This window comes from Vombatus ursinus, unplaced genomic scaffold, assembly GCF_900497805.2.
Source record: "Vombatus ursinus unplaced genomic scaffold, bare-nosed wombat genome assembly UNPS02014793.1, whole genome shotgun sequence".
NCBI classification, from domain to species: domain Eukaryota; kingdom Metazoa; phylum Chordata; class Mammalia; order Diprotodontia; family Vombatidae; genus Vombatus; species Vombatus ursinus.
Genome location: NW_020954571.1, coordinates 1,318,743 through 1,345,307, shown reverse-complemented (window position 1 = coordinate 1,345,307; position 26,565 = coordinate 1,318,743). Strand labels below are relative to the sequence as shown.

General features: G+C 38.9%; 2 protein-coding genes across 6 annotated transcripts in view; both read left to right on the top strand.

The window, feature by feature from the left end:
- Positions 1–18,902, top strand: part of CCDC187 (coiled-coil domain containing 187) — a 105,452-nt gene extending 86,550 nt beyond the window's left edge. For 2 of the 5 annotated variants that reach the window (XM_027869794.1, XM_027869795.1), the window contains 8 exons: positions 1,329–1,507; positions 5,971–6,134; positions 9,322–9,401; positions 9,692–9,767; positions 9,889–10,019; positions 10,331–10,431; positions 11,523–11,590; positions 12,625–15,398. In XM_027869794.1, coding sequence (XP_027725595.1) covers positions 1,329–1,507; positions 5,971–6,134; positions 9,322–9,401; positions 9,692–9,767; positions 9,889–10,019; positions 10,331–10,431; positions 11,523–11,590; positions 12,625–15,332 — 3,507 coding nt within the window. In that variant the 3' untranslated portion in view covers positions 15,333–15,398. Of the gene's footprint in view, positions 1–1,328; positions 1,508–5,970; positions 6,135–9,321; positions 9,402–9,691; positions 9,768–9,888; positions 10,020–10,330; positions 10,432–11,522; positions 11,591–12,624; positions 15,399–18,809 lie in introns of those variants that run through there. The other 3 variants (XM_027869796.1, XM_027869797.1, XM_027869798.1) reach the window with 3 other exon arrangements.
- A 2,774-nt stretch (positions 18,903–21,676) lies between these two features.
- The window catches only part of QSOX2 (quiescin sulfhydryl oxidase 2), a 67,749-nt gene continuing 62,860 nt past the window's right edge, over positions 21,677–26,565 (top strand). Inside the window, exon 1 of the mRNA XM_027869679.1 lies at positions 21,677–21,971. Within this exon, the coding sequence (XP_027725480.1) occupies positions 21,677–21,971 (295 nt within the window). The remainder of the gene's footprint in view (positions 21,972–26,565) is intronic.

The window sequence follows — 26,565 nt, the reverse complement described above, 5'->3', positions numbered from 1 at the left end:
TCAGTTTCCTCTTCTGTAGCATGAGGGAGTTGGATCAGATGACTTCTGATCTTTTTTTATTGTTTTATTAATGCTTCTTGTTTTTTATATCATATTCATTTCTTTTTTAAAAAGTGAGATTTTAATTAACAAAAATCTACGTCCTCTCCCTTCTACCTACCCCTTAAGAAAAAAAAAAGAAAAAGAAAAGCCTTGTAACAAATATGCAGTCAAGCAAAACAAATTTCTCCATTTGGCTATGTCCAAAAAAATGTATGTCTCAGTTGGTCCTCTTGAGTCCATCAGTTCTCTGTTGGGAAGTGGGTAGCATGCTTCATCATAGGTACTTTGGAATTGTTGGTGATTGTTCAAATCTTTTTCTTTTTAAATTGATTATTTTTGTTTAAATATTATATTTATTTCTGAATATATTCCTTCTACTTCTACTACCAAGAGAGCTACCACTTGTAAAAAGATTTTAAAAGGAAAAAGGAGGGGAAAAATAGACAAAACTGGCCAACAAGTCAGTGGCATCTCACAGTTTATGTAATATTTTATACCCGAATCCCCCAACTCTGCAGTGAATGGTGAGAGGCACATTTTCTCTTTTCTTCTCTGGGACCACCCTTCAGCAAGTGTTACATTTTGTTTTATACTTTGTTTACATTGTCATAGTAATTGCGTATATTGCTTTCCTGGTTGTGCTTACTTCATTTCACATTAGTTCATATAAGTTTTCCCATGCTTCTCTGAATTCTTCATATTCATCATATATGGCATAGTAAGTAGTTTATTACATTTGTGTTCCACATTTTGTTTAGTTATTCTCCAATCATTAGCCACTGACTTTGTTTCCAGTTCTTTGTTACCACAAAAAAAATGCTTGATGAATATTTTGGAATATACAAGACATTCTTTTCTGTCTTTCACCTGAGGAATATTTTATGATTCTAAGATTCTGAATCAACATTTCTGTGGGGAACTGAAGAAATGAGGTTAGTAAAGTTAAAGCCAGAGGGATCCTTAGAGTGGAAAGTATTCTTAACTTCAGTACAAAACATCCTCTCCCATGAGAGGACACTTACTTGTTGCTCAAGGAAATAATACAAGCTAATTTTACATCGTGAGCGTAGTCTGCTCAAGCAAAATCCATTTACATAGATAAAAATGTACTTCCTTTGCTTTTGACTTCTCCTATCTGTGCCTTAGTTCTTTTGCCCTTTCCCCTGCACAAGCATATGATCTCTTTGTCAATTATGTGCATTTTTTTTAACCCAATAGTGAATTCTGTCACTTCTCACTGACAAGGATTTGAAGTGCTGTAGAGTAATCTGAACTGTTTTTTGTAGTTTTCCAGTCCCTGGTCAGAAGCTAAAGAAGGCCAGAAGTCCAAAGATGAGAGAGTCTTCAGACCAGAGAAACTAGTGAGGAGTCCAGAGCGTTTGTTGTCAATATCATCTTACATAGGAAGATCAGCTTTGGTCTTGTCTGACCTTGGAAAAAATCTGAAATGCTGTGAGAACACACAGTGAGTGTGATTTCTTTTTTGGGGGACTGGTAAGGTAACCTGAACCTTAACATTAAAAATCATTTTTAATGCACCTGTTTGCATGTGCATGTGCTGTGCTGTGCTCTACAGGGATGGTTTATCCACCGAGCTTCCTACCTTCTGGAGACTTAACAATTTGACTTAATGATGCAGTTTCAGTATGATCTGGAAGAACAAATGAGAATAAGACATGTGGACAAAGGGATTTCTTATATATGGATGTGAAGTACCCTTAGTATCTATCTTCTCTTTATGAGACAACATATGGGCTTTTGAAATCTTTCTTCTTAACTCTGACACCACTCCTCACCTCCCTGGCTTGCCATTAGGATTTAGGAAGCTAGAGTCCAAAATGAAGAGTATGGTCTAGTTGAATGAGCAGAGACAAATATTGAGGCCAGAATTATATTTCTGTGAAGTCCCAATAATTTGATTATTTATTTCCTTGAATATAGAGAAGGAGGATAGGCACACAGCATTGTATAACATTATCTACTCTTTGAGCTCCCTATAGAAAAGAAATTATTAAAACTTGTGCTGAATCAATCCAGGTAACCCCATTGAATGACTGTATTAATTGAGAGTGAAATGTTTGACACAGAAAGGTACTGGCCTCACTATTCATCAAGAAATTTTTTTTAAGGCAATTGGGGTTAAGTGACTTGCCCAGGGTCACACAGCTAGTGTCAAGTGTTTGGTCTGAGGCTGGATTTGAACTCGGGTCCTCCTGACTTCAGGACTGGTGCTCTATCCACTGCGCCACCTAGCTGCCCCCATCAAGGAATTTTATTTTAAAATGCTGTGTAAACCCTAATTTTCCCTTTGAAATGAAAAATGGTTTAATTAAAGTGGATTACTGATCTCTAGGAAAGTACATCTCCATTTAAAGGGCCTGGCTTCCTTTCAGTGGCTGGCTACCTAAAATGACTTTATAATCTATAAACATTGTTGCACCCATAAATTATGACCTATTTCCCTACCTTTCAAATATTAATGCTCAATCAATGCAATAGATAATGTGAATGATGATGGAGATGTGACAGTTGAAGATGAGATAGGCTGAGAAAGGGAGCCTCCCCCCCGAGCAGTGATCTGCCAAAGCAGACTCAGTGATCCACAGTAGCCCCTCACAGAAGGCCTGTGATATTTGGAGCATTATTTATTTTAGGGAAAGGTCAGGAACTATTTAAAAAAATCTCTCTGAGTAAAAGGAAGTAATTCCCTATTCCAACAGCCAATGCGTCAGTACTGTACTTTGCTTCCCTGTGGGTGCAATTTTCAAATAAATCTCAGCTTGAAACTGATCTATAATTCATGTTCCTATTGATTACAAGTCACAGCCATCTTTAAAAAGGTTTCTTGGCTGCGCTTTTCCTGCTTATTACTGAGAAGGTTGCTTATGGTGACACAGTGACCATTAGCCCAAGTAGTTAGCAGAATCTTTCCAGGATGGAGAGTGCTTGTTGAGTCTTGGGAGCTGGATGTCAGCTTTGGGGAAAGCAGAGAGGGTTCACGAAGTGAGAGGTGGGGAGGTTTTGAGTGTATTTTAAAAGAAAACTGTAGGCAGATAAGCACTAAATAAATCAATGGAGATTTTTTAAAATTATTCAGCCTATTTCTCCTAATGTAGCCCAATGGACTGGAAAGGGAAAGAGAGGAATCTTCAACTTCCCTCATAGGGGAAACAGACAAATCTAGGTCATTCCAATTGACAGGCCTCATTGTGTAACTATACCCAATCCACCCTAAACCCATACAGTACAGATATCAAAAACCTTTATCCCAATACATTATTCCATGTAGAATTATCTGCAGCACTAAGTTCAACACAATGCATAAAGAATTAAGTAGAGAGAGTCTATGCTGTCCTTGGAAAGCATAAAATATGAGATAAAGAAATATTAAACCAGTGGCCATTAAACTCCTTATGTATACCCTGCACAGATCCAGGGTAAGTGCAAGGGTGACAGGGCAAAGCTCAGTATAGTATATGGTATAGTATATCAGTGTAGTATATGGATGAGGGTAAAGTTCAGTATAGTATACGATACAGTGTCATATATATGGTAGAAGAGACCTTAATTTCAGGAAACCCATATCCCAGTCCCAGTTCTGCCGCTAATTGGCCAGCCTATCTTAAGGCATGTTATTTCACTTGCTTAGCCTATATATCATTATCTATAATGTGGCACTCCATAATTATTTACTGGTTAAGTAAAGTGAAATAATTTAAACAGAAGTCCTCAGGGTGTCAGAAGTACTATATGGATGTAAGGAGGTAATGTTATAACTCAAGAAGAATGGGAAGAATAGCTAAGAGTTTCCTATATGGAGAAAGGAAAGTATGACTAAAAGCTGTCATTCTTTTTTTTTCTGATCAATATGGAAAAAATTAAATAGTTCTTTACATAAGGGTAATGATAATACTTTACATTGATGATAATGATGTTGCCTACAGGGACTAGGCTGAATTGATTAGGACTCTCCTAATCATTAACAGGGGCATTTTTTCTTTTGGGATGCTTGGAAGTAAAGCACCTGGATAAGTGATGACAGGATGGTGGGGGTGGAAAATGAAGAAGTTGAGCAGCCACATCTTTCCTCACCCCTTACACCAGGCAAATTCTTCTAGAATAGGAGTTGACATAGGTTTACCAATTAAAAATCCTAACCCTTTAAAATTTTTTTTTATTTTCACTAGAGTTTTAAGGTATTATTGTACCTTGCTTTGGAAGTAGCAAAACTAACTCTCTTCCCAGTCGTCTGGGAGAGTTGGCTACTAGAAAGATTTTGCTATGCATATTTCTTCCCAACTCATGGGTGGAACAGTTCAAGTCATGAAATACACCTCCTATAGTAATTCTGTACTGTGATAGATGCAGCAAGGAAAACTCATCTATATTTGGGGAAGTGAAAAGGCCTTAAACTGGAGTTGTTAAGCATTTTTGTGTCATGGACCTTTTTGGTAATCTGGTGAAGCCTTCTCAGAATGGCTTTAAATGCATGGAATAAAATAGGATTATAAAAGAAACCAATTATATTAAAAAATAGTTATCTTTTTTTTTAATTGAAACCTCTGGTTTCCCTTGGCCTAAAAGAAGAAATTCAGGTATAAGAATTGTATGGGACTTTAGAAATTATCTAATACAACTTTCCACACAGTGCTGGAATCTTCTCTTTAGCATTCCCAATAAGTAGTTATTCTAGTCTCCATCTGAAGACCTCCAGTGATAAGGAGCAATGATTTAAAAAATAATCCATCCAATCGTTGGATGGTTCTCATAGTTAAGAACTTCTTGTGTTGAGCTTAACTCTCTCCTTAGAACTTCCATCCTTGGGTCCTGACTAGCTTTTTACTTTGGAGCTATATAGAACAAATTTAATAGCTCTTCCAAATGACAGCCCGTTCAGATACATAGAGACAATTGTGGTCTCAATAAGTATTTATTTCTCCAGTTTAACTTTCCCATTTCTTCAAATATTCCTTACATGTCATGTTTTGTAGTTTCTTCTTCATCCTGATCCTGGCTGTCCCCTGGATGTGTTAATGACTCTCAATATTTCTCTGTTACAATTTGAAGTTGACTCTTCTGCTCTTTGAAAAAGCATGATCCCAGATCATTGGGACTACCAAAGCTAATTAAAGGCAGACATTTTGATAACATTGGATTATAGAAGTGATCTCATGTTTAAAGGATCTATTTGGGCAAGGCCCCAAAAAATAACTGGGTTTATTTGTAGTGACTTCCAGGTAGAGGAAGAGAGAAAGATATATTATTGAGAATGTACATAGAGAAATGTGAGGACACTTTCAAGTTAAGTCTCAGGCTCTGTAATAACATGTTGGCGTGGAAGTACATGCTCCAGAAACCAGACTAACAAGAAACCTGCAGGTATTCTAAACTCCCCCCACCCCCTTAACACTGACTGGAGAGGCAGAATCTGAATTGGTGGAGTTTGAAATTATTTTGGGGGGAAATTTGTTTTAGGTATTTATTGAAAGCAAGACAACGATGCTCCTGTGAACCACTATGAGTTAGGTTAGGTTAGGTTGTCTCAAGCAGTGTGGATAGGCTCTACTGAATCATCTATCCTCACTCATCCATTTCTCCTTCTAACAAAAAGCACCTAGCTTTGATTAAGTATGCAGTCTGTGAGTGGAAAATGATTCAAATTTACACAGTCCCTGCAGGGATGATAACTATATAACCTTAGTTATACATAGTGCTCTAAACACTGGGCACAGACTATTAAGCAATGCTTCACCTAAGGATTTGACACAGTTAACAAAACAGCAAAAGAGGAAGAAGCATCCCCCCCACCCCAGAATGACAATGCAGTAGAGCCCTGGGGACACAGAGTTCCATTCAGATGGTGGTTCCCATAAGAGGAGCATTATCTGGGTCAGAAAACATTAACCACTCTTTTGAACTGCCTTGCAGCCTTCTTGCTGAGAGGGAGATCCAGGGGATACCTGAGGAGGACTCATGCCTACAGCCACAGTGGCTGAAGGGGGGAAAGGACAGATCAATGGTCAGTAACATGCCTGACCACAGGGAACAAACTCTGGGCCAGTTCGTGGAGAATGACGACCAGAAAAATAAAGGTATTGTTGATTTTGCAGTTGATGCTTCTGCGAGGAAAAAGAAAAGGCATGCAGTAATTTCAGTGTCATTAAGGAAAAATACATTTTGCTTAACAGGTATCAGATCCAAACCATTATTCTCTTACAGTAGCAATTCAAATGGTCTTTTTTTTTTTAATTCTTTTTTTTGGTTGTTTTCAAAAGGTCTTTAAAAAAAAAAACAACTCACAAATGATACTACAGTATCCCTTGTATCTGAATAGGATTCTGCTAATCATATGCATCAACAATGGGAAATAGGCTACAATGAGTCATCCACAATGTTTCATCTGGTATCCCTAGTTACCAACATTTGTGAAACAGGTGGCTGTAGCTTGGGGTGTTGCCTGTGATCCTGAAATAGAGTTTTTCTCTATGTAAACCTAGATGGCTAGGGCAGGGACTGCACCTATGGCAATGGCCTGAGAAACCTGGCTCCTAATATTCTCAAACTGAAGAAAGTCTCTTTCCCTAAACATCAACTTAGAATCTTTTTAAGGTGGTATTAAATATATAGACATGGGGTGCTATTGTTATTGATTCTTTCTGGTCTTGTGACAGTCTGCCCCTTCCTTCTGCTGAAAATGATAACAGCAGATGAAAATAATTTTGATAGCTTCTTCCTACCCCCATCCCCACCCTTCATTTGGAAAAATGCTGATATGGACATGCCCTCTGAAACTATTTGATTTAGTTTTCTGTGGACATTTTGGAAATTAGTCTGAAGAAATTACTTATCTGCTAATGGTACTGACAAATGTGTTTTCATTTATTAAGAATGTGAACACACTGGTATAATTGTATCAATAGCTATTACGGTGGAGATATACTGGGTGTCATACAAAATCTTTACACCATCAAATAGATCTTTGGGACGCAAGTATAATTCAAGAATAATCATCCTCTAAATTTAGTCCTTTTCTGACACTATTCTTTTCATGAATGCTTAAAAAGTCAGATAGAAGGTAATAAGAAGAGAAATTGGTTCTCTCCCCTCACCTCATATGTGGTAATAAACATTTCACTCGCTTATTGCAGGAACTACCTTCTTGTCATTCAAGTGCCATGCTATTTCCTGATACATGTTAAGATGTTACATCCCAGGTTTTATGAATTGGTTTCTTATACATCCTTGGTATTAGATATCAAAATACCTAGGCTACAGAGATGGGAAATGTACCTACCTTAGGCTTGAATTGTAATTGACTCTCCCAGTTCCTGTTTTTCAAAAGTTAGTAGTTGGTGATCCTGTTAATGGCAGTAGTATTATAAAAATAGGCATCAACTACTAATTCAGTTGATAGGGAGAGTGCTGACAATGATATCCTTCCTTCCAGCCTAAATTTCTTAGTTATGTTCTCATACAAATAACCTTTCAGAGATAATGCTGAATTTTCTGGATAGCTGTATAGGAAGAAGAAACACCTGCGTGCGCACGTGCACACACACCCACACACCCACACACACACGTGTGTGTGGGTGTGTGTGTGTGTATTGGATAGTAGTATATGTAGTATATTGGATGAAAGGCCTCCAACCAAACCAGTCTACCATGGTGTCGGAGTTCCCATCATTAATCACACCAATCATGGGTTGAGGCATTAGAAGTCTCTTAGTTTAAATACAAATCAGGTGAGAAGGGAAAGGAATTATACTATTATTGGCAATTGACATCGAAGTGTAAATTAATTTATTAGATTAGCTAGCAGAGAAGTTTTTAAGTAGAATGGTAGAGTAGAAAAAAACACTGGCTCTGGAGTCAGAGGTCATGGATTCAAATCCTGCTTCTGATTCTTGCTACCTGAATGACCTTGGGTAAGTAACTTAACTTTCTTGGGCCTCAGTTTCTCATGTATAAAATGAGAAGGCTGGACTATGGACATGGCCTTTGAGGTCTCTTCTAGCTCTTTGATATCTGATCCTATCAGAGAAAGGGGTAGGGACCTAAAACTGGTCAGGTTTCTTTTTTTTTTTTTTTTTCGGCTAGGCAATGGGGTTAAGTGATTTGCCCAGGGTCACACAGCTAGTGTCAAGCATCTGAGGCTGGATTTGAACTCAGGTCCTCCTGACTTCAGGGCTGGTGCTCTATCCACCTTGCCAACTAGCAGCCCTTTTGTCAAGTTTTTAAAAAAAATTTATTTAAAGTTTTGGGTTCCAAATTCTATCCCTCCCTTCCCTCCCCTCTCCCTGAGATGGTAAGCAATCAGATATAGGTTATAAATGTGCAATTATGTAAAACATTTCCATATTAGTCATTTTGTTCAAGAAGTTTCGAATAAGAGAAAAAAATGAAAGTGAAAAATAGCATGCTTATTATAGTTTGTATATTATATGTATGTTATAAATATAAATATTAATGTATATTATAAATAACCTATATTCAAACAATATTAGTTCTTTCTCTGGAAGTGGATAGCATACTTCATCATTAGTCTTTTGGGATTGTCTTGGATCATTGTATTGCTGAGAATAGCTAAGTCATTCACAATTCTCCACTGAACAATATTGCTGTTACCATGTATAATATTCTCCTGGTTCTGTTCACTTCACTATGCATCAATTCATGTAAGTCTCAACAGATTTTTCTGAAATCATCCTGCTTATCATTTCTTATAGCACAATAATATTCCATTACAATCATATGCCACAGCTTGTTTAGCCATTCTCCAATTGATGGACATCCCCTTTGATTTCCAATTCTTAGCCACCATAAAAATAGCTGCTATAAATATTTTTGTATAAATAGGTCCTTTTCCCTTTTTTTGGATGTCTTTGAGATATAGACCTAGCAATAGTATTACTGGATCAAAGGGTATGCACACTTTTATAGCCCTTTGGGCATAGTTCCAAATTGCTCTCCAGAATGATGGGATCAGTTCACAACTCCACCAACAATGCATTATGTCCCAGTAAAACTAGTCAGTTTTCAAAGTAATGGAGGGGAAATGTAGCGGTTCTAGGTTCTGAGCCTGAAGTCTCTGAGTGCTTGGAAACAGGAAGTGTTAAAATGTAAAAGGATGAAGATTGAAGGTATATGTGTATATGTGTATGTTGCACATGTGTATAATAGAGAAAATAACCTTTTCCCACTTCAGTTCTGTTGAGAGCAGGTCCTGCCTCTGGCTATGTTACAAAACTTGCTAACATTAGGAAATTCTGTGTCTTTCAGAGCCTGCTGAACAATACTGTACTATTTGGCAACATCCACAGCAAGAAAGCTCTTTGGAAATCAAACAAGATCCGTGTCAGGTGTTTGCTGTATGACAAACCTCCTGGAAGCCAGTTATTTACTTACAATAATCTGTCTAAAGAAATCTCCACAATTCTGTTAACCTGTGGTGATGTCTTGATCATAATTGCTTTCTCTCTGGGAGCCACAATAACTTTAGCTGCAGAAATTTTAATATTTTCTAGAAGCTATCTACAGATATTGTGAATAGCTTGCAAATATTAGTATATTTTTTTGTTGGTTGTGTGCTTGTTATTATATCTTTCCTCTTGTCCTCTTAGTACTGATTCCAATCTTTCATAATTTGTAGATGCCAACTACAAGGGCAGAGGAATGTAATTCAAAGACTGAACTCAAGCCTAATGCGGTGGAAAAAAGACCTCAAAGTAAGTTCACTCAGAATGTCATTTTAGAATATCCTCCATTTAAGAAGTGCCACACACTCATTCTCAAACAGAGAATCACACTTGATGCTGCTGTTTGGGGCTTATATTTTTTGTCTCATAGGTGAAGCTATAAAAGGCTCATTAGGAAGAGGGGAGAGATATGTACAGGCACAAAAAAATGAACTAAATTGTTCAAAATTGGAAAGAAGCTTGGCTGGGCAGGAAGAAGGCCAATCATCTCAGGAAGACAGTGTGAGTGAACAGTTTGAGGTGTTCCCCGCTTTGGGGGTTACTGCATGATCTTATTACCCATTACTTAGGGTGGAAACACAAGTTGGCCTTTTGTGTGTAAGGACCTGAAATGCTGGGTCTACCAGTTGATCTGCCCATTGCAAACCAAGTGGGCTTAATTAAGTGCCAAAACGGAGCTTCCAAAGAAAGGTTCTCACAGCAGCCATTTGCAAGGATGGTCCTAGACCTGTTTGTAGCTTCCATTTATTCCCCCTAAAATTCCCCAAGTCATCAAAATGGGCTTATTATTCATTAAACATGTTTTTTGGCAGGTTATTTATGATAGAAAAAATCAGGAGGCCTCAGCACTGGACTCAGATGTCATTAAGAGTTCAATAGTTGAATCACAAGAGGAGAAAAGAAGGCAGCAGAGGTACTTGTCTCTTCCTTACATAAAGCTATCATGTATGTACACCTGCTAGGAACATCAGTACAGTGGTTAAATGATGGCCTCAGTGTGGCCCCAGGGAATGAGTCTGATCCTGACACACACATTGAGCTCTAGGAAAATTTGTGAAATTTGGCATGAGCTCCCTTCCTTGCCTCTTCAAGAAGTCCCTGACTCTTTGGCCTCCTACTGACCTAAGGCTTATTCCATATAGATATCTAATATTGAATTTGACCCACCCTATATCTCAATACTTGAGGGGAGAAACATGTAAGTTAATTCACTCAAGTCAGTCAACAAACATTTTAAAGCACCTGCTATGTGCCAAGCAGTGTGCTAAGTACTGAGGATACAAAGAAAGGTATCTGGTTCACATATCTGTGAACGTGCCAGTGGAAGAGGGCTACTCTCAGGTAATACATATGCATCTTCACCAGGATTTTCCATAGACAATGCTCATAACTCTGTTGTCTGATCCACGAATGACTCTACTGGTGGAAATTTCAGTTCATGGACAATTATCTAATCATACCACTGAAGCAGCTGCCTGCTCTGAAGCCCTATGAGGGAAAAATTTACCATAGACTGACCTCTGATCCAGTCACAAATGTAGCTCTAGTAGGCTAGTATAAACAAGCCAAAGTTAATGGCTTTATGTAAGCTAATATATGAAGCTGTGAGAAGTTTGGCCCATTTTATGATGAAAATATCTTTGTGTAGACTATGGATAACAGAGTCTTAAAGACTAATGCAATAGTTTTTGTAATGTTTTTCATTTCCCTGAAAAGGCAGACCTTCTTGAAACATAGGATCATAGCTTTGGAACTAAAAGAGACCTTAGAAATCACTTAATACAACCCTATTCACTTTATAGATGAGTAAACCGAGCCTCAGAGAGGTAGGTACCTGTCGCTTGTCCTGGGTCATCCAGGTAATATGTAGCAGAACTATGATTCAAAACCAGATGCTTTGACTTGAAAACTAATCCTCTTACACTACACTATGCTGCCTTTGGTACGGGGCTTGTTCTGAGCCCTTTGAACAGCTCTCTGAATTATCTGTGCATGTCTTTGCAGGATGAAAGATAAGTTTAGAGAAATTCAATTAGAAACTATCCAGATATGCCACATCTCTGCCATTCAAGGTAAGGCTGGTCCAATTTTTGTAGCAGACAGTTGAATCATGTGCACCCAAACCTCAGATTTAGGCTTATTGTGTAATTCATAGCCTGAGCCTTCCTCCTAGAAATAGAGCAAATTTCAGAGATCATCTAGTCCCATCTTCTATAGAATGTGTGAATCCTCTCTATGAGAATGCCAACACATTATCTTGTTGAGTGCTTAAACTGAAGTGACAGGGAGCTCACTACCTAATCAGGCAAATTGTTCCATTTTCCCATCTAACATACTTGTTCTGCTATCTTCCTCCACTGCCTAGCTGATATGGGCTCAGAACATGCAGACTAATTTTGATTTTAATCTAAAACTTTCTGCTCCCCTCTATCCTAAATCAAAATGTATTACAAGATAGATTAAAATAGCTTTCAATTTTGGATTACCCATACCCTTAAAACAACTACTACCATTCACTTAATCCTAAAATAAAATTTTCTATTATTTCAGTAGATACCCTGTCCTTGGAGGTCTTTTTCTGAAGACATGGTCTCTAGTCCTTGCTCTGCCATTAATTTACTCTGTGACCTTAGGCAAATCACTTCCCATCCTTGGGTATTACTTGCCCTTCTATAAAATGAGGGAGCTGGATAAATGATCTCTAAGATCCTTTCCAGTCCTAGTAACTTACATTTCCATGTTTTAATAAAGGGCATATAAATGTTTATTCACTCCAAAAATAAGACATTTCAAGAAAATCAGTCAGACTCATTGGTCAACTAAGTTTTCCACTTTTCAACCTTTTATTTTAGTATCACTTCCATAGGCTTAGGGGACTAGACTATCTCTGGCTCTTTCATATCTCCTTCTCTCTCTCTTCTCCACACCCCCTCCCCGTGAAAGCCATCAAGGATATTGTAGACAGGATTTTTATACTGGAGTAGGAGGTTGGGTTAGAAACTTCTGAGCACTATTTGTACTCTAAGATTATATGAATCTTCCTGTTTCTTAAAATGCTTCCTAAACCTAGCTCTTGAAATAAATTCAATTTTTATTTATATTCCAGAATGCAAAAAAGATCAAGAGAAGAAATCGGAGTATACTCAGTATGATGAAGATCACTTGCATAAGTGTGATACCACTCCTTCTGACTCCTTAAAATCAGGATCTGTTCTCAGTACCTCTTTAGAATCTCTCTCTTCAGACACAGTATCACCATGCAATTCACCGCCAGAATTAGACAGTGGTCAGTCACATCTATCTGCTTCTGAATTTCAGAAGGTGACTGCCTTTCTAGTTAATGTTTCAGACAGTCTGATTTCAGGAAGTGACTCAGAAGCTGAGGGTGCACAAAACACAGAAGTCAGTGAATGGCAGGAGTTCACTGACCAACAACCATTGAATGAGTTTTCTAGTCCTTTGCCTAATCCATCAGTAACGCCAAGTAAAGGAGATGGATTGATTTTGGCAGTTAATAGTGACGAGAAACAGCCTGATAGTGGTTTTCCTTTTGAAAACTGCCAAGACTTACAGAAGACACAAGCGAATAACAATATTTCAATTAATGACTGTCCTTCTGAAACTAATGTTGTGAGTTTGCCTGGCAGCAGGAAACAAAAGCTAAGCCTTTCATGGACAGAATTACCATTGTCTCAAGACACACCCTCTCAAAATTTGAATGATATGCTTTCAGCAGATACCTATGTGGCACTAAAAGAGGATAAAGAAAAAACTTGTTCACAGCATGAAGTTTGTGTTGAACCCATGTTCAGTTCCTCTTCATCCCTGGATGATTTTTCAGAGACAGATAAAGATTTGGAACAAGGTCCTGCATTTTCCCTTGGCAAAGGAAAAGATCAGAAAGACTTTGGAGTCAAAGATGTTTGGTTGGAAGGGACAAGCAAAAAAGAAACTAAATTTTTTCTCCCAGAAATCTACTTCATGCCATTTCCATCCCCAAACCTGAAAGCAAATTGCCAACCACTTTCACTGCCTTTTGAAATGTCACAGAGAAAACAAAACTTGTCAGTCAAAAAAGCTAAACCTACATGTGAAGAAAATCCAGAAGGGCCTATTTCTGACAAAGTTAGTAAATTTGCCTTTCAGCAGTTGTCAACTGACTTCAACAGTGAGCCTGCTAAACCTGGCCCCAGGATCTTTCATGATGGGAAAATTGTTCAGTCAAGGTGTGAACATAAAGCAGATGAATCTGATATACATCAGAGGACCTCAGGGGGCCACAAGGTCGTGATAGCTCCTTCTGGGTCATCCAATGGGTTGGTTCACGAGAATGAGCATTGCCCAACTGTGAGGGTTGATGGCTCCATACATACCAAAAAAAATGGTCTATCTACTCTCCATGGTGACATTTTGTCTGAAATACTATCTCCTGTTGATGAAGTACTTTCCTATGGAAGTGCTGGCCTCCCATCCCCAACCCAGAAGGGTTCCTCTTTTCCCAGTGAAGATTTCCCTTCTCCTCCTCCTGACCTTGTGTTTTGGGCAAATGATAATGATATTAACTTCAATTCAGAAGACTTCCCTTTTCTGCCAGAAGATGTGGTATCTCCAGAAAGTTCAAAGAATGCACAAGATGAAGATTCATCTCTTCAAACTGGTGAGTTATCTTCTTTATCTGATGAGATATTACCAGAGGAATTTTCTCCAATACCTCTGGATTTAGGGAATTCCTACTCAGTTCTAGATGAACACTCACTGGAATGGGATGGAAGGAGAGAAAGCAGTTTGGAAAAGAAAGAGGAACTGTTGAGTCTTGAACCACAGCAGGATGTTGAAAGGAAACAAAAAGTGAGCTGCTGTTCCAGTCCTACTTTGTCCATAAGTGCCACTCAAAGTCCAGCATCATTCTTAAAACCATTTAAAGATGAAGATGAGAAGAATCCACTAGCAATGAACGATACAGAGAACAGAGAAGAGGTGACACATACACAACCAGAAATTCTGAAATTCAAAGAGACAAGTCATTTTGAAGGAAAGCACTGGACTGGAATGAAATATGATAAAGCAAAGGATGATCACAAAAAGGACTTGGAAAGAGTAAAACATTCAGAGTATGACATGTATTATGATGAGTTACTTAGTCCAGATCAAATGTTATACCTTTTGACAGACTGTACAGAAAAGTCAAGTGAACATAATGACCAAGATTCACTTCATTGTGAGCCATCCTTAAAGAATGGTAAATGCTATGATGAGATCAGGGTAGAATACCCATTTTTAAAGACAAAGCCAGAAGCAAAGTTTAACAACAGAGATAGCTCAATGACAACAGTAACCACTCATCCTGAAACCCTGATGTTCCAACCTACAGAGATGGAGTCCTGCTTTATTCATGCTCAGTCTGAGTCTGAAAGACTTTTTAATAAAGATTTCTCTGGATGCTTAAGTAGCCAAAAAGAACAGCCACATATGGCACCTATAAAAAATGAGGCTGAGAAATTACTTGAAGATGTACATCCAATGGAAGATAAAGAAATCAACTTTGAAAATAGTGTTATGGGCTCCCAACTTGATTCCAGTCAAAAAACATATGGAATTGTAGATTCTGTATCCACTGAACTGACCAAAAAAATCCTGTGGGATGCCTTAGCCGTGTTTGCAGAGCTTGTCAGACAGCAGAATGCCTCCCTGTCCATCAGCCGCTGTGTAACCCCTACTGATGAGGGGAAGCTCACAAAATTGCCCTCTCCAATAACTGCTTCTACAGACCACACATATGCCAATGACACAGAAAAGGGAGAAATGGAATTTTGACAGTGGATGAAGAAGCAAGAACAAAATAGGCTTTTGGGGGGCGGGGAGTGAGGGGAGAGGCCAGGGGAGGTGGCAGGGGAAAGAAGAATCATGGTGTGAATTCCTTTAAGAGGTCATAATGATTTTTTAAAAATTCTACTTGTAACTTTTTATCACAAGTTTAAATTTCCTGGCTCTCACAGGATAAAAAAATCATATAACTAAATTAGTGACCAGTGCTATGAAGGAGGGAAATATGCAAATGTTTTTGAGGGTCACAGACAAAATCCTGGCCCAAAGATTAGGTGGATATCAGGAATTGGATTTTTAAATTTTATATACACACACACACACACACACATATAAAAACCGGAGGAAAATCACATGATATATTTAGGAATAAAATGAGTGTCAATTTAAGGAATTTCCAAGTAGATTAAATAAAGGTATAGCTTCTAGAGCAGTGGTTCTTAAATCTTTTCTGTGTATGTATGTATTATGGACCCCTTTGGAAGTCTAGTGAAGCTCGTGGACCCCCTTTTCATAATAATGTTTTTCAGTTATTGAAGGAAATGTTAAATTTCAGTTAGTAGTGAAAATAAAGATGTATTTTTTTCTCATTCAAGTTTACAGTGTCCCCTTGAAATCTATCCATGGACCCCTTGGGGGGTTAAAAATCTGTTCTATAGTGAATAAGCAAGATAACTAGGATTTGATAATGGTGACAGAAAAAAAAGATAGACACATTATAACTAGGAAAGAAGAAAAATATAATTTTGTAGTCATTTGAAAAATATATTCAGAATGAAACAAAAGTAACCACAGAGGTTGGATAGGCAAACCCACAGCTGAAAGACCAAGACCCTGGCTACCTGTGTTTCAAGGATTTTTATTTCAATGATTTCAAGGATTTCAAGGATTATTTATTACTGTAACTTTAATCAGATTTTGATTGAATTCATCAATTTCCTTCAAATTCCTATTTTATTCATTCATTTCTACTTACCCATAAAGTATTATGAAAACAACCCTTGCTTATAGAAATCATACTATATTTCTAAGTTTCACGGACTAATCACTAATAAGAACTGGTAACACAAATACAAATTGCTATCTTTTCCCATAGTACTTTATGAGCAAGGCAGAGTAAAATCTGGAGAACAATAATAGCAATAAGAGAAAAAAGTAATCCTCCTGGGTTTTTTTTGGGGGGGGGCTGATGAATGAGTCGAATAATAATCTGCAAATATTGATAGAAAAAAACATTTCTCTGTAGGCCTGATAGTTAATTTAAAAGTATCAATGATATGCTTTTGGTGACAAGGGTTTGAGATCTGAAATGGTTCTAAAAGGTGGAATGCTTTAATGATCAGGAAGATCATATTTCTAGGCTTTATAAACACTGCTTATATGAACGGATCCTTGTCTGAATTTGACAGGTAGTTCAGACTAGCACTCGTAAGATGAAATCCCAGTTTACATATTAATATTGTGGGTAAATTCAGAATGAGCAGTGAATCAGAATTTTCCAATGGTGTTGAGGGTTACAGGCATTTTTTTCCTCACGAATACCAAAGTTTTATCACATGTCAGACCACTTTAAGATCTCCTGTTTGGCAGAAATATGAATTCCTAGGCCAGTCTATTGAGCCAGGTTACCCCCCCCAGGTGGATGAATGAGGAAAGAGTTCTCAGTTTGCTGGTAAGAGCGAGTTCTATTTTGATTCTATCTTCATAGCTTTGCCTCTTTTATGTGACTCAGTCTCTCTTCTTGAAAATAACAATGCCATTTCCTGGTTGTGGAATATTATTAGCCTTCCAGTGAACTGACAAAGAAATTTTTAAAAAAGATTGTGAGAAATTTCTTATAGCAGAAGCCATTTCTGCAAAGATCTATATTTGCACATACAAAAAGCCCTTGGTTTTCTTTTTCCTCTTTCTAACAATTACTTCTTTCCTTGGTACAAATATTTAGGCAGAGATGCTAGGAAATGGCTGTTTATTCAAAAATAAAGAGGATTTCCTGAAGAAAGATCCATGAGATATGACTAACTATGAAAACTAAATAACATTGGCCCCAGAACATTGTTTCAGGGAATTAGACTTCTTGTTTGGGAGTGATTGTGAGCAAGAAAGGCAAAAGAAATGCCCAGAGGATGTACGATGTAAAAGTGTTTTCCAGTATTGCCTAGAGATGTAACATATGTAGAAGAGTGAGGAGAAATGAAGGATTGGGTGTCAGGTTCTCAGAAACAGACACATCAACATGGCTTTCAGTTTATATGTATGTATGTATGTATAGTTATAAACACAAGCTCTTTGTAGCAGCTTTACTATGGGCAGGCACAGTGGGAACAGGGACTAGTAGTCATATATTGCTCTCTTAGCCACACCTAGGCACATAATATCATAAATTGTCAGATATGAAAATAAGAGATAGCAATGTAGTTTAAAGTGCTATTCTTGATTTTTGAAGATAACTACCTATTATGGTGGGAAATTATAGGATGAGCCATTTAAAGGTACAAAAGACTGAATCAAGAACATTTATCTTTGGGATCAATGTGGATACTAATGCCAAAGGTCAGAGCAAAAACAAAAACATTCCATCCAAAATTCAAATGGCTGCTTTTCTCTTTCTTTCTTTCCTTCTTCCTTTCTTTTTATAAATCTTAGTGGTTATGGTCTGAAACATGGGGAACTGACTCAACCATAGTGTATGCTTATGCTCAGTTTAAAAAAATTATAGCTCATTTAGACAGTAATGAACACAAACCTGGTATACTTTGTTCTGACTGACAAAGGCTATGTCCCTGAAAGTGGTGTGAATCTAATATTTATGTAATAATTCATGTACCATGAGAACTAGCTTTTTACCTGTTATTTCCTTATAAAGAATAATTTTGTAATGTGATGGTAACCTTTCTCCTAATTTAACTCTTTGAATTGTGATTTTGGTTTGCTATATTAATTTGTAATAAGATTGTGGCATCTTTGGATATTAAGTTTCATTATGGTAAGTTTTTTCTAATTCAATCAGAAATTTTAAAATTTGGGAAAAATATAGACTCAAGAAGCCTTAGAATCACAGAATGTCAGAACTGTTAGACACTTAATGGTTTATCTTCTCCAACCCTTTCATTTGACAGACAGGGATAAGTGGAAGCCCAGGGTGGCAAAGTGACTTGTTCTAGGTCATACAATGGCAATTTAATATTATTGAAGTATGGCGCATGATTGAGATTGTTTATAAAATTGATGTATTGATGATTCAGAGGATTTTATTTAAGTGGTACCAGATAAAGTAATGAATGTGAATTTTATGCACAATATTTAAAATAATATTTAACGCTCAGATTTTAGATTTACTGAAAAATGTGTTCATCTATCTGTAAAATTTTAAAATGTAGGTACTTTGAGCTATAGCTTTCATATTGATTTGTTCCTAGTTTTCTGAACAAATTAGTCTGTAATTTTTTATTTTTCTATTTATTGCAGACTCCTTTGGATTTATGAGTCCATGTGGGCAGAATTATGTATTTTACACATACAAGTTTGGCACAGTAATAAATCTCCAATATTGAAACTCCACAGATCCCTCTCGAGTTCAATAGTTTTCAGTCTTATGGCTATTGGTTTGGCATTGAATGATAAGGATTGATAGTGCAGATATACAACTAGACTGAGATGTTTCTCATAAACATTATTTACCTATGTGACCAAGCTGCTCAGGGGCATCTATATAGAAGATTTGATGCCTTTCCAGTATTGCCCTTGAATGACTCTATCATGAGGAAGGAACTACCACTTTTGAAATAATAAAAACCCATGCCTAAACCCTCTCATATGTAGAAGGACAGCCACAAAATGACTTGGGATAAAGAAGAGAAAGTATATCCACCGAAGGTGTTAGACATATTTAATCTCATCCAGCATTATGTGTACAAAGCTTTGGACTTTGGCATCCAGATATATTGACCTGTTCAGTCAGTGGCAAGACTTCAATATCAGGATTACTCTACCTCAAGGTCTAATATTTTCCTTGCCTTGGCTTTGATCAATATTAACCTCTTGGGCCAATAAATCTTGATACTGGCCTCAAGAGAAGTCATTATCTTTCATAGAAAATGATTATTTCTCAGTTAAAGCCTACATTTAATTTTCCTGTAATCTGTCTCTTTCAGCATTGCACATTTAGCAGTGCCTCTCCTGCATAAAATGCCCATGAAAATGCCTTCCCCACCGGAGGCTTTAAATCCCAAAGCATCAAACTAACTTTACGGTTTCCTTTGATTCCTTTAGCTCCAGCAGCTAGAATAGGCAGGCTCATAAAATATAAATGAAGGCCACCAATGCTAGTTAGGAAGGGCCTGGCTTAAAAATTAATTTGAATCACAAAAGCATTCATTAAACTGGAGTTTTCCCTCCCACACAAAAGATGTCAGACAAGCCTTCCCCAGTTTAAGGCTCAGTTATTATGTTGGGCAGTCAAAAATATTGAACACATGTAGATGCCAGGGTTCTTTCACATCTTTGTTTCAAAGCCTAGGGTATGTGGGCATATATGTACAACAGAGCTCTATAGTGTGGAAAACCTAATCATATTTGGTTCTTATGAAATTCCCACAGATTAAAAGATGGAGTGTGGTCTTTAGAAGCTGAGTTACACATAGTGCCTCTGAGCCAAAGGAAATGATACTTTCCTTACTAGAGAGAGCAGTGACTCAGGTTGGACTTAGGTTCCTTTTTTTTTCTGTGCAAACATTGATATAAGTTGGGGTTATAACCAAGATTATAAAATAACCAGAGAGGGCTCCCCTAAAAATGCAGGTAGGGTGGTTTTTTAATCTATACCACTCCTTATCAGTTGGTTTTTTTCCTGTTGAGCTCTGTTCTAGGTATTATGAGTTAAGCAAGAGAAAGCACAGTCCATACTCTGAAGTTAATGCATATTCATGTGAAAAATCGGATATTCTTTATTGGCTAGTCCTACTTATTTTATAAATGGGAAACTGAGGCACATGGAAGTGACTATCTGATCAAAGTCACATAATAAACTGAAGCAGAGATGGGACTTGAACAAGGGTCTTCCAACTCTTAAGAGTTAAAGCTACTCCTCCTTTATTCCCAGGAATAAAGCTGTCTACTGAGCCAATGTTTTAAAGAATACTGTAGTGTTCCATTTATACAGAAGTCTAGTAACCTTTAACCACCCAAAACAGTCAACCTAGGACAAAATGCCTCCTCAGCAATGGGAGTCACAAAGCCTAGCCATCTTGCCCAAAGACCTCTCTAGAGTAAAGTAATCCTCGGGTAACTTTAACTTATTAAATTTAAAACCAGGAGGACACAATAGCAGCTAATTTTAGACGGAAAAGAGAAAAACTAAAAAGCCATCTGGGAGTATCCAGTGTTTGTGAAAGAGCTCCATAGCTCCAAGAATGTCACACTGTGACATCACAAACTCACATAGACACCAGTGCCGGAAAGGACCAGAGAATTTAGTCCAACGCTCCCATTATAAAGATGGAGAAAATGAAAGCCCAGATAAGTAAAGTTACTTGTTTCAAGGTCAGAAAGCTTGGTCAAAAAGCCCAGGCTTGGACTAAAAATAACCAAATCTTCCGTCCTCTCAGATTAACTGCTTTCCCCTCAACTACAATAGATCAACAAAAAAAGGACCACAAGGAAGGATGGGGTCACATGCAAATAAGTCCAGTTCAGCCATCATGCCTTATGGCCAGTCCTCAGGCATCAAAAAGTCACTCTATGCATGGTGCATAATATAGGTTATAAGACCTGAAGGAGCCGTAGAGATCTCTCTGGCCCCAACCTCTTAAGTTACAAATGGGGAAACTGAGGCCTGGAACGGGAAAATGGCTCCCTTAAGATGCCAGTTATCTAGGCTTCGCTTTCAGTTCAGTGAGAGAAGACGCAGTGGGATAATGAAAGCGATTAACGACTGCTCTAGGGTCATCTAACAGCACACCCCCCGCCCAAATCACAGGAGAAGTTGGCGACCTATCCCAACATGTCGCCAAGTCCCGGTTTTGGAAGTGTTAGGGTGAGAGAAGGGGAGGAGGGAGGAAATGAGCAAAACCAGAAAACAAAACTAGCCTCCGAGTCGGGAAAATACAACCTCCTCCCCCCACCCCTACTCCTTAGATCTAGACTTGGCGGTATCGCGACAAAGCTGGACTCCCTCCGGGCAGAGCCAGGAGCGATCCAGCGATCACGCCTAGGACGACTGGAGAGACAGGGGTCCAGGGGTTGCTAAGACAGCTCCGTAGCCAAGGAGGACGGCGGCGCACGTGACGGCGGTTGCCAGGGTGAAAGGTCAACGCACCCCCACAGGCGCGTCCAAGATGGCGGCGGCGGGGCGCTGGGGCTGGGGCTCAGGCAGAGGGCCCCGCAGGTGGTCGCTGCCGCCGCTAATCCGGATGCTGCTACTCGCCTTGGTGGGTACTGGGGTCGGAGCTGCCAGGGCTCGGCTATACAAAGCCGGCGGCGCGGACGCCGTGTGGGCGCTGGACGCCGGGAGCGTGCGCGCGGCCACGGGCAACAGCTCGGCCGCGTGGCTGGTGCAGTTTTACTCTTCGTGGTGCGGCCACTGCATTCACTACGCGCCCGTGTGGCGGGCCCTGGCGCTCGACGTGCGAGGTGAGCGGGGCGCGCAGGCGCGGCGGGGCCGGACGCGGCACTCCCTCTTCTCTCTCCCTCCCTCCCTCCCGCCCCTCTCAGACCGACCCCCACCCCCACCCCGTGCGTTACCTCCCGACCTAGGGTCGGAACCTGGCTCGAGACCGAGGCAAACGGGGAGATTCCCAGGTGCACGCCTGGCATCGCAGACGTTGACCTTCCCACGCCACCCCATCCCCTGGCCCCATCCCAGCAGAGAAACCCCGCATACGGGCGCCCCATCACCCTTACCCTCAGAAATCTCCCTTCTAGGGACCCTGAGGACACCTCCCTCTGCCTGCCAGGTTCAAGGTGTGAAGAAGCCTAACCCCAAGGTGATCCCTCTCATCCTTTCCTGCTCCTAACTCCCCTTCTTCATCCGTGTATGGGGACTGTCAGGAGAGAAGCCTAGAAAACGTCCCAGGATGAAGCTTCAACCTTCGTAGAGTTCTCTCACATCACCCCTACCCGCTCCCCGAACTCCTTCCTCCCCCTCACCTCCATCCTGTACATTGCCTCAGTTTAACTACTAGGGCCCTTCTGGCTGTTACCTGTGAGGTCTGAGGTGGTCCCAACCCCTGCCTTGTACCACTAGAATCCATGACCATAGTAAGAGGTCCTCTTGCTTACAATCTCATCCTAGGAATTACTCTGTCATCTGTCCCTCCCACCCTAAAATCTCTAGTTTGAAGTGTCTGGAACCTCCTCCACCCCCCCATACCTGAATCTTTTCTAAGTCCCTTGTTCCACGTAGTTTACTATATATCATTGAACCACGTGTTGCCAAGTCCTCACTTCCCATTCCAGGTGATCTGCAACTTTCAGGATCCTTTCCTGATTGCAGACATTTCCATCCTTTTCGTACCATAACATTCCCAGTCACTTCATTCCCAGTTCTTAGCACCTTCCAGCCTGGAACTTCTCACCACAATCTTTACTTATTGGGTCCATCTGATCCTTTCAACAAACTACTTATCTCGCTCTGAAATTCCTTCTCTTCTCAACTACCCCGAGCGCTACACTGAGAATATAGCCATTTGATAGATTTCTTGACATGATGGTATTAAGTGCAAAATCAAATCCACAGACCTGAATTTGTAAACCCAAATACCCAGATTTTGGGGTTGGGAGAAGTATGACAGGGAGTTGATTTATGTATACTAAAAGGATGATAAGAGATCTTTAAAACCTTTCTTTGGGAGGTCCCTGCCATCTCTTGTGAAAATATTCATGCCTTTCCACACATCTTCTGTGTTGATTATTTCACTGGTTTGTTTTAACATTTTGAAGGCCTTTTGGATCTCATGAGTCATATTCCCCTTTTACTTTTTGCTCTTTTTCTTTACCATTTTACAAATCTGGCTTTCAAACCTAGCTGAAACTGACAGATTAAATGTTTTCTTTTTAAACTAGGGGAAGCAGATTGCAAAAGCTGCAGTAAAAGTCACCATTGTTTTAAAACTGTATTTAAATTTATCTGATTGAGTGAGGTTTGGCCAGGGTTGTTTTGTGATTGTTGAACTTACCTCTAATTATATACCTCCGTAGGCAAAAGACTTAACAAATTGGTGCCTTCTTTTTTCCTTTTCCTTTTAACCTCTGCTAAGCAAGAACTGTTTGGGTTTATTTTAATCCATGAAAGGACTTTTGTACGTTTTTTCTTGCAAATGATCATTTTATATGTTTTAGTCCTCTTGAAGTTCTTTATAATACATCACTAGTTGTGATCAAAATAAGAATGTTGTAGACAGAGATCTTACTCTTTTGTTTAAGTATCACCCTGAGGGTCAAAAGGACTAATAATAATATAGGGAATTGGGTTTTGTAGCTGATATAGTTCTGGCTTAATTAGATTACAAAAGTATAAATGAATAAGCTAAAATATTGCATAATAGTCTTGTTCTAGCAAGCCTTGGATGGTCTTTCTGGTAGGGGTTGGCTCTCTTGTTTTATTTGGCACTTGAATTGTTGGAGCTGGAAGGGCACCTTAAAGATAATTTGATTCAACCTCCTCGTGTTACAGATGAGGAAACTGAGGCCCAGAAAGGGGCCTCTTTTATTTATTAAACAGGCTCTTTTATTAAGGAGCAGAGGACTCAACCTTAGGGATCATTGGATCATAGACTTTGAGCTGGGCCAGATCCTAGAAGCTATCTAGTCCAGTCTTCTCATTTTATAGATGAAGAACCCAGGCCAAGAGAGGTTAAATGACTTAACCAGGGTCACCAAACGAATGTGTATCTTGAGGTGGGATTTGAACCAGAATTTCCTGTCTTCAAGAATAGCAACTTATCCACAATGCCGTGTTGCCAAGTCAAGCACTTTTCCTACTACACCCTGCTTCTTCACTATTAAAAACAATATGCTAATTTTTAGGTTTGTAGGCTGTGTTTTACAGAATCCCAGTTTTTGGGGAGAAAAAAGTATGGCTATGACAGAGTATGTGTCTTGTTTGATTTGTATTTTCTTTGAATATTCTCATTAAGAAATTCAGAGCATGAAATTTAATAGATGTCAGGTTTTTTGAGAACTCTGATGTGGGTTGAACACTTAGTCCTTTTTATTTGCATTTTTACTTTTGTTTACATAATTTTATATCCTCAGTAAAATAAGAGCCATTCAGAAAGAACTGTGACTTTAAAAATTTTGGAACTGAGTCTACACAGTGTGAAAACACTTCTTTCCAATCATGACTCATAGACTGAGAGATTTATTGGAAGGGACTTAAGACTACATCCTAGTCCAACCCTCTCCTTTTACAAATGAGCAAATTGAGACCCAGAGAGAAACACAGAGGTAGTAAATGACAGAGGCAGGATTTGAATCCAGGTCTTATAACTCTTTCCATTTTACTGGTTGACCCTTTTATGGACGATTTATTAGACCCTTTAATAGTTTTTCTACAGCTCTGGATTGAATTTTCTTTGCTTTTCAAGCTTGATGGAAATAGTACTTTTTAAGATGAAGGTAGACTAAGCTAACAAAAGGTCTGCTCTGTACTATAGGCAAAGCTTTTTCCAATATTTATTTTGATAAGGTTTATTCCTGTTGCCTTTGAGTACTTTGGAAAACAAAACATACTCTATTCTTTGTAGACCATTTGGCCTGGAGCAGTAGTGGCTAACTCAATTGGCAATGCATGCTTAATTTGTAATGGGTTTCTCACTGCTGTGGAAGAGGGAGGGGAAAAAAATGAATATCATATTAAATAGATATTACCTACTGTTACCTGCCTAGCATATTGAAAATAAAATTTCCAGTGAGAGTTTCAGTAAATTGAGTATTTCAGTGAACCCATCCTCTACAAAACTTTCAAAATAACCTTCCCAAGATAGAAGCCTAATTATATTATTCTTCTGCTTAAAAACTTTCAGTGACTTCTTACTAGCTTTAGGATAAAAAACTCTAGTGTCTGGTTTTTAAATCCTTCCATAATCTGGCTTCAACCTACCTTTCCCAGCTTTATTTCACATTAATCCCTTTCACAATCTTTACTTTCCAGCCAGAATGAACCACTAGATATTCCCCAGTCTCATTCTGCCTTGTCCCCCTAACTTCATTGCATTTGCACAAACCTTCCCTCATTCTTGGAATGCTTCTTCTTCCCCCCTCCCCAAATCCCAGAATCTTCCTTTAGCAGAGCTCAGTTTTGGTACCACCTCCTCTGGATATCCTTAAGATTCTCTCCCTTCCCCCCCCCCCCAAGTTACTAAAGCTTTCTCCCTCCTTAAATTGCCTTTGGTATATTTATTGTATCACTTCTCCCTCTCTCCCATATAGAATATAAATTTTGAAGCAGGAACTGTTTTTGTCCTTTTGTTCCCATGGGACTAGCATTGTACCAGCCACTCCCCCCGCCCGCCCTTTGGTGCTTGATAAATATTTGTGTAATTGAAATTTGTGAAATTGTTTTGTGAAAATGGCAAGGATCCAGCGTTACCAGTCAATGTAGCCATAGACAGAATGGCACTCTTGTCATTCTTATGTGATACTCTCCTTTTTCCTCCTTGTTTTTCATTTTTTTTGCCTCTGATAAGCAAAAGATTTGTGGGAGTCAGTAGTCGGATTAGTTTGTCTTGAATACTGGGTGGGAGGATCAAGGGAGAAAAATTAATGGGAAAGGAGAAGAGGAAATGGAAATAAATGCAAGAGAGAGGAGGGGATGAATATGATGGGGTTGAAGAGAGGAATAAGTATGTATGGAAAAGGGGACTAGTATTAGAGAAACTGAGAGGTTCACTTAATCTATGCTTACTCTTCCCTCACTGATTTCTCAACCCTTTGCAGTCTGGCATCCAAACTTGTCACTAGCCTGAAAATGAAAAAGATTCAAAATGTGGTGGACTAGAGGATAGTAAAATTAGATTGATTCAGAACTGGTTGAATTCCTGGACTCAAATAATAGTGGTTAATGGCTCAGTGTCAGGACGGCAGGAGGTCTTCAGATATTTGTACTCAACCCTGTGCTGTTTAATATTTTTATCATTGATATAAATAAATATATATATACATATATATATATATAAAATACACACACACACACACACACACACACACACACACACACACACACACA